The sequence below is a fragment of the Carlito syrichta genome, unplaced genomic scaffold (genome assembly GCF_000164805.1).
Source record: "Carlito syrichta isolate Samal-C Ts95f unplaced genomic scaffold, Tarsius_syrichta-2.0.1 Scaffold307172, whole genome shotgun sequence".
Lineage (NCBI taxonomy): Eukaryota > Metazoa > Chordata > Mammalia > Primates > Tarsiidae > Carlito > Carlito syrichta.
In genome coordinates this window covers 327,339-334,799 of record NW_007251268.1, presented here as the reverse complement: position 1 = coordinate 334,799, position 7,461 = coordinate 327,339, and the positions used below count along the sequence as shown (strand labels likewise).

Below are 7,461 nucleotides of genomic sequence, written 5' to 3'. Positions count from 1 at the left end.
AGCCGGGTGCCCATCAGCTGCCCCGAGTGCAGCGAGCGGCTCACCCCGCACGACATCCGCCTGCTGCTCGCCGACCCGCCGCTCATGCACAAGTACGAGGAGTTCATGCTGCGCCGCTACCTGGCCTCGGACCCCGACTGCCGCTGGTGCCCGGCCCCGGACTGCGGGTGAGCGCGGGGGCGTGGCCGCCGGGGGCGGCGGGCTGCGGCCACCCCGCGAGGGGCCGGGTGCGGGCGGCGGCCCTCGACGCTGCGGGTGTGTCCCGAGGAAGGAGGTGGTGAGGGATGCCCGCGGGAGGGAGAGCGCGGCGGCGGGTGGTAACTGGTCGCCAACCGTCCGGCAAGCCCAGACGAGCGGGGTGAAGGCACCCGAAACCCCACCCCTGCCCGAGCGGTCGGTGAGGGGAAGGGAGCTGCCCGTCAAGTCAGGAGGCCGGGAGAGGCAAGTTATTTGTCGGGTGAAATGGCCCTCTGACCGGGGTGGGGAGGGTCTCAGTGGGAGTGGGGGGGGAGATTTGGCAAAGGAGGGAATGAAATGATACTGTTCTGACGGGGCAGCGCTTCGAAGGGGTGTGTCCGTCTGGCTAGGGCAGACTTAGCAGCATTGCAGAAGGCGGCATGTTCTTCCCGACAACCACTGCTGAAAGTTGAGATGGAGGTGACAGGCGAATGGCACTAGGAGGGAAGGACAGCTCGCTGGCTGAGCTCGAGGGGATCCTGGGCACCGTGCATTCTGTGTCAAGATATTGGGAGACTCCCTGTCGTTCTTTCCCTGCTGCCTTGGGCAGGGCGAGGGGTGGACAGATCCTTTGTCCAGAGAATCAGTGGGGCATTGAGCAGAAGAATGCCCAGAGGTTGGTATGGTAGGAGAAAATGTGTTTCCCAACCCCTTTGATCTTGAGTTCCTGGTGACAGTCTTTTTAATGCACCTTGTATGCTGAATTTTAAAGGCCAGTGAATTATAATATCTGCAGAGATTTTCCTCTCTGAAGTATTCGTTGGAGACCCTCCACACCCTCCCCCAGTAAAAGTCCGAGTGTGTGTTACTGTCAGTACATCCCCTGAATGGTTGCACGCAGCAAAGAGGGGCTCATTTAAATGGTTGAGAGTCAGACTGCCATTACCTGCTCTGTGACCTTGGGCAGATAATTGTATTCTTGTGTGTCATGTTTTGGGGACACAGATGCTAGGGACTCCTTGCACTGTGTAAATGTAGTGCTAGTAAAAAGTTATGTGATCCTCTGCTTCAAAGAAGTTAGGACTTTTAATTGTAGCCTATATATCAAGGCTGTTTTGAGATTTTCATGATGCTGCTGGTTATCTCCTTTCTAAAGGAGTTTCATTAGAGTGTCTAGGAGAATAAGAAGAGTTAATGTTTTTTTTATTCTGGCAAACTTGTTTAGAAATGGGCATGTTAGCCGGGCTCGGTGGCTCAACCTGTAATCCCGCGCCTTTGGGAGGCTGAGGTGAGTGGATTGCCTGAGCCCGCCGGTTTGAGACCCGCCTGGGCAGCGAGACCTCATCTTTACAATAAATCAAAAAATCAGCCGGGCATGGTAGTGCATGCCTGTAATTCCGGCTACTTGGAAGGCTGAGGCGGAAGGATCACCGGAGCCCAGCAGGTCGAGGCTGTGGTGGCCGGAAGCGGCCACTGCACTCCAGTCTGGGCGACAGAGTGAGACTCCAATTAAAAAAAAAAAAAAAAGAAATGGGCATGTTGTTTAACCTCACTGGAATAGGGTTTCTAAATTACTGTGAAGTGTTGTGGTCAAAGGTATTGTGTTTACGGTAGCTCACTTTCAGTTTCAGTTAATAAGTATCAGGAAAGAACTTTTAGGTTCTGGGAAGGCTCTGCTTATGTCTGGTGGTCGTATTGGCCCTATGAGGTTAATTTAAATAGTTTAAAGTTGGTTTTGTTTTTTTTTTGAGTTGGAGTCTCACCTGGTCGCCCAGACTAGAGTGCAGTGGCCGCTCCCGGCCACTGCAGCCTTGCCTGCTGGGCTCCGGCAATCCTTCTGCCTCAGCCTTCCGAGTAGTCGGAATTACAAGCATGTGCTACCACGCCCGGCTGATTTTTTTTGATTTATTGTAGAGATGAGGTCTCACTGCCCAGGTGGGTCTCGAACCCGCGGGCTCAGGCAATCCACTCACCTCAGCCTCCCAAAGGCGCGGGATTTACAGGCTGAGCCACCGAGCCCGGCATAGTTTAAAGTTTTATAGGTACTGTTGATCTATTTTCTGAACCAAAGGAGTATTAAGAGAACACTACATAGTTAATTTTGGAATAGTACATTAACTCCTTTTTGAGATGTGAGTTTCGTTGAATTTTAACTAAAAAATACGGCATCACTGATCATCTTTCTGGAAAAGCTCCTCTTTTGTTTTTTAGTTCTCTGAAGTCGATCTCTGTCTTTGCTCTCGTCAATAAAAATGGACAAAATAATTTGCAAGCTTGGTGATAACTCTAAAATATTTGGGAGTTATTAAAGAATTAGGCCATTTTAAATTTTAGCCAACTATTAGGATAGTATCCTCTGGAGTTTATATTTTATTTTATTTTATTTTTTGAGTTGGAGTCTCACTCTGTTGCCCAGACTGGAGTGCAGTGGCCGCTCCCGGCCACCACAGCCTCGACCTGCTGGGCTCCGGCGATCCTTCCGCCTCAGCCTTCCAAGTAGCTGGAACTACAGGTGAGCGCTACCACGCCCGGCTAATTTTTGATTTATTGTAGAGATGAGGTCTCGCCAAGTTGCCCAGGCGGGTCTCGAACCTGCAGGCTCAGGCAGTCCACTCATCTCAGCCTCCCAAAGGCACGGGATTACGGGCTGAGCCACCGAGCCCGACTTGGTAACCTTGAACTCCTAGGCTCAAGCGATCCTCCCACCTTAGCCTCCTGAGTAGCTGGGACTGTGGGCACTAGCTACTGTGCCTGGCTCCATTGTTTTTGTTTGTTATATTTTAAAAATTAGTTCAAAGAAGTCTAATAATCATATACTTTTTTTTCTGTTTATTGTCTGTGGACTTAAGGATTTAGGGGGAAAAAGCAAGCTGTCATCTGAGTACCTGTGTGCCAGGCATACATAGTTTAATTTCAGACCAGGCTCTGTGGCTCACACCTATAATTCCAGCACTTTGGGAGGCCGAGATGAGAGGATTGCCTGAGCCCATGGGTTCAAGACCAACCTGGGCAACTTGGCAAGACCTCATCTCTACAATAAAAGATTAGCCGGGCGTGGTGGTGCATACCTATAGTTTCCGCTACTTGGAAGACTAAAGCAGAATCACCTGAGCCCCGCAGGCCCAGGCTGCAGTGGCCGTGAGCATGCCACTGCACTCCAGCCTGGGTGACGGAGTGAGACTCCAACTCAAAAAAAATTTTTTTTAAAATTTGATCCTCACAACATTGTGAGTTAGATTTAATACAGTTTTATAGATGGGGAAATTGAAGTTTAAAGACATTGAATGACTTGTTCAGGGTCATATAACTGGTGGAACCAGGCTTGGAACACTTGTCTTAAATCAAACCAAGGCCAATATTCTTTCCACTCAGCCTCTGTTTTAAAAAACATTGCCTTGTCAGCATAGTCCTGTTATTGGGGATGCTATTGTTTGGGTGCCTAAGGACAACATTGAGATAGCCAAGGATGTTAGAATCTAGTTTCTTTTCTGATTCTTGTTGTTACCTACTTTATTTTTCTTATCTGAATTAGGTCTAGTCCTTTCCTGACTAGTGAGGCTTTATTGATATTTGCAGTGTTTTTGAGGTCTCCAGTTGAAGGTGGTTAGATAGACAGGGAGTAACTTTAAAATTCAGTCACTTCTCGAATAGGTGTCTAAGTTCCCTTGGGACGTAGCCAGCAGTTTTGCTGCCTCTTTTTAATGCCAGGAGAAAAATAGTTTCTGTGGTCTTACTGGATGTTGTGGTTTCCTTGTTTTATTTTGAACAGTGTTGTTTTGTTTTTAGAGACAGGGTCTCGTCTTGTCCTGCTGCCCAGACTGGAGTGCATTGGTGCAGCCATAGCTCACTGTAACCTTGAACTCCTAGGCTCAAGCGATCCTCCCACCTTAGCCTCCTGAGTAGCTGGGACTGTGGGCACTAGCTACTGTGCCTGGCTCCATTGTTTTTGTTTGTTTGTTCTATTTTTTATGTATTTTTATATTTTTTGTTGAAGTCTTACTCTGTTGTCCAGGCTGGAGTGCAGTGGCCCACTCACAGCCACAGCAACCTCAACCTGCTGGGCTTAGGCAATCCTTCTGCCTCAGCCTTCCAAGTAGCTAGAACTGCTTGACCACCAAGTTGCCTAGGCTGGTCTCGAACCCCGGGCTCAGGCAATCTTCTCACCTCAGTCTTCCAAAATGCTGAAATTACAGGCTGAGCCACCGCGCTCAGCCTAGTTTTGTTTTTTAATCAAACTGTTCTATTCTTCTGGGCCTGGTAAACATGGATGAGCACTAGAAGAGGAAATCCAAGCCCCAGTTATCTCCTATTCCCATACCTGACCATCTTTTCTTTACTGTCCTCAGATAAAGTTCTTGCTAGCCAAGTTTATGAAGTCTTCCCTCTGCCTTGTGTGTATGTGTATTTGGTAGGGTGAAGGAGAGAACAGCTACCACATCCTCAACCTCCTAGGCCTAGGTGATCCTTCCGTCTCAGCCTGCCAGGTAGCTGGGAGTACAGGTGAACCACCATGACTGGCTAATTTTTTTATTTATCATAGAAATAAGGTACTTGCCATGTTGCTTAGGCTGGTCTTGAACTCCTGGGTTCAGGCAGTCCTCTTGCCTTGGCCTCCCAAACTATTCGACTTATAGGCATAAGGCACTGCACCTAGCCAAATGCTATAAATTAAGAGATTAATTATTTGTTTACAAAATATTTGTAGAATAAAGAGTTTTGACATTTTATTTTCTCACGAGTGAATACAATTTCATTTTATTCAGAAATAAGGGAGACAATTTCAGTGGGAAAGCATTCACATTATTACTTAAAATGCTAAGAACAAAATTACCAAGTGTAGTCTTTTTTTTTTTTTTTTTTTTTTTGAGTTGGAGTCTCACTCTGTCACCCAGACTGGAGTGCAGTGGCCGCTCCCGGCCACCGCAGCCTCGACCTGCTGGGCTCCAGCGATCCTCCCACCTCAGCCTTCCAAGTAGCTGGAACTACAGGCGCGCACTATCACGCCCGGCTGATTTTTTGATTTATTGTAGAGATGAGGTCTCGCTGCCCAGGCGGGTCTCGAGCCCTCGGGCTCAGGCAATCCACTCACCTCAGCCTCCCAAGGCGCGGGATTACAGGCTGAGCCACCGAGCCCGGCTCCAAGTGTAGTCTTTAAAACATACTTCCAGGCCAGGCACGGTGGCGCACGCCTATAATCCCAGCATTTTGGGAGGCCAAGGTTAGAGGATGGCTTGAGCCCATAGATTCGAGACCAGCCTGGGCAATTTGGTGAGACCTCATCTCCATAATAAATTAAAAAATTGGCCGGGGGTGGTGGCATGTGCCTGTAGTTCCAGCTACTTGGAAGGCTGAGGTGGAAGAATCACCTGAGCCCAGCAGCTTGAGGCTGTGGTGGCCGTGAGTGTGCTACTGCTCTCCAACCTGGGGCGACAGAGTAAGACTCTAACTCAAAAATAAAATAAAATAAAACATACTTTCATCCTGAACATTTATCATAATACTATAAGAAAGGGATTGGCAGTAGTGGGACACTGCCAGGGAAGGGAAGGGGGCACATAACATCAATAAGGGTACCCAATTTCAAACCAGGGGAAGTGGGGACCAAGGGAAGACCCAAACTTTACCTGTACAATGACTAATGATGTACCTAACCCTGAGTTGTACCCCTCATCTTAAAAAAAAAAGTAGATTGTAGGGGGTTTGTTTACCTGTGGGAACAAAAGGTCCAGAAATTGTATTCTATCATCCTCTTCCTCTACTGTGCTTTTTACCCCAACTGAAACATGACAAGTGTAATGTAACAGCAGGTACACATACTAAGTACCCTTTAAAATGAAACAAAACAAAATACTTTTTTTTGAGTCAGAATCTCACTCTGTTGCCCAGGCTGGAGTGCAGCGGCATGCTGCTCATCGCCACTGCAGCTTCAACCTGCCGGGCGCAGAAGATCCTTCTGCCTCAGCCTTCCAAGTAACTGGAACTACAGGCACGTTTACCACACCTGACTTATTTTTTATTTTTTTAATTGTAAAGACGAGGTCTCACCAAGTTGCCCATGCTGGTCTTGAACCCCTGAGCTCAGGCAATCTTCTCACCTTGGTCTCCCAAAGTGCTTGCTATTACAGACTTGAGCCACCGCACCTGGTCTAAAACATACTTTCAAATGAGATAAAATTAGCTCAAAATACAAATAGCTGACATTTTTATAGTTCTTTATAGTTTCCAGACTATAGTCTTATTCTGACTTAATTTTAGTTTAGTTTCATACAAGTAGATGACGGTAACTGCATTTTATAAAGGAGAAACCAATTCAGAGAAGTTTAAGTATGGGGACTGATGTCTCATAGCTAATAAATGGTGTAGCTGATCTCTTACCCTTTTGAGTCTCTGCTCATGCATGTCTTTTCAGAAACCTCCAAGTCATGTAACTGTAATGGTTTCCTCTCAAGTGTAATGTTGCCAATCTTTAAACCCTTTCGCAGACTCTCTAGGAAACTAAGAGGTGAGCAAAGTAGGCAACAGAAAATTTCTTGGCATACAGGGGCAGATCTTATGTACAGATGAATGGGAGATAAGGCTGTCTTGACCTAAATTCTTTGTGCAGGTTTACCACTCCAGCCTCTCATTGCTACCTCTGTCCCCTGCAGCGTCCCTACTCCCACCTGATCCCAGGAGATAATATGAGCTATTGGCTTTCCCAGACAGCTGAACTGGACAATCTCATAAACAGGAAGCTTCTGTTTGTCCCTAGCACATTTATGAGAGAACAAGCTCCCCGAGCAAGACATTTCACAGTCAGTGGGGGATTTTTCCTTTCTGAAGCCTTTTGGACCTCTTATCTTAATTTGGCTCCATACCTTCTGTTCCACAACATCCCTGCATCTCCTCCCCTCCGCCCCCCATCTACACCATCCTCAACCCAATATATCTTTCTCATATTTGCCAAAGTGCTCATTCTAAAGTGGAGCATTTTTAATCATTCCCTTGCTTAAAACTGTTCATTGACTACCTGATCTATAGGATGACTTCTCATAATGTGTTTAAGAACTTATTTGATCTGTAATCTATACTTAACCATTTAAACTCTATTATAGTCTCCAACCATCTTTTTTTTTTTTTTTTTTTTTTTTTGAGTTGGAGTCTCACTCTGTCGCCCAGACTGGAATGCAGTGGCCGCTCCCGGCCACCGCAGCCTCGACCTGCTGGGCTCCGGCGATCCTTCCACCTCAGCCTTCTGAGTAGCCGGAATTACAGGCATGCGCTACCACGCCCGGCTGATTTTTT

At 47.2% G+C, this 7,461-nt stretch overlaps 1 protein-coding gene across 2 annotated transcripts in view; it reads left to right on the top strand.

Moving 5' to 3' along the window:
- The first annotated feature begins 6 nt into the window (after positions 1-6).
- The window catches only part of RNF19B (ring finger protein 19B), a 27,110-nt gene continuing 19,655 nt past the window's right edge, over positions 7-7,461 (top strand). For both annotated transcript variants that reach the window (XM_008063993.1, XM_008063992.1), the window contains exon 1: positions 7-167. In XM_008063993.1, the coding sequence (XP_008062184.1) occupies positions 85-167 (83 nt within the window). In that variant the 5' untranslated portion in view covers positions 7-84. The remainder of the gene's footprint in view (positions 168-7,461) is intronic.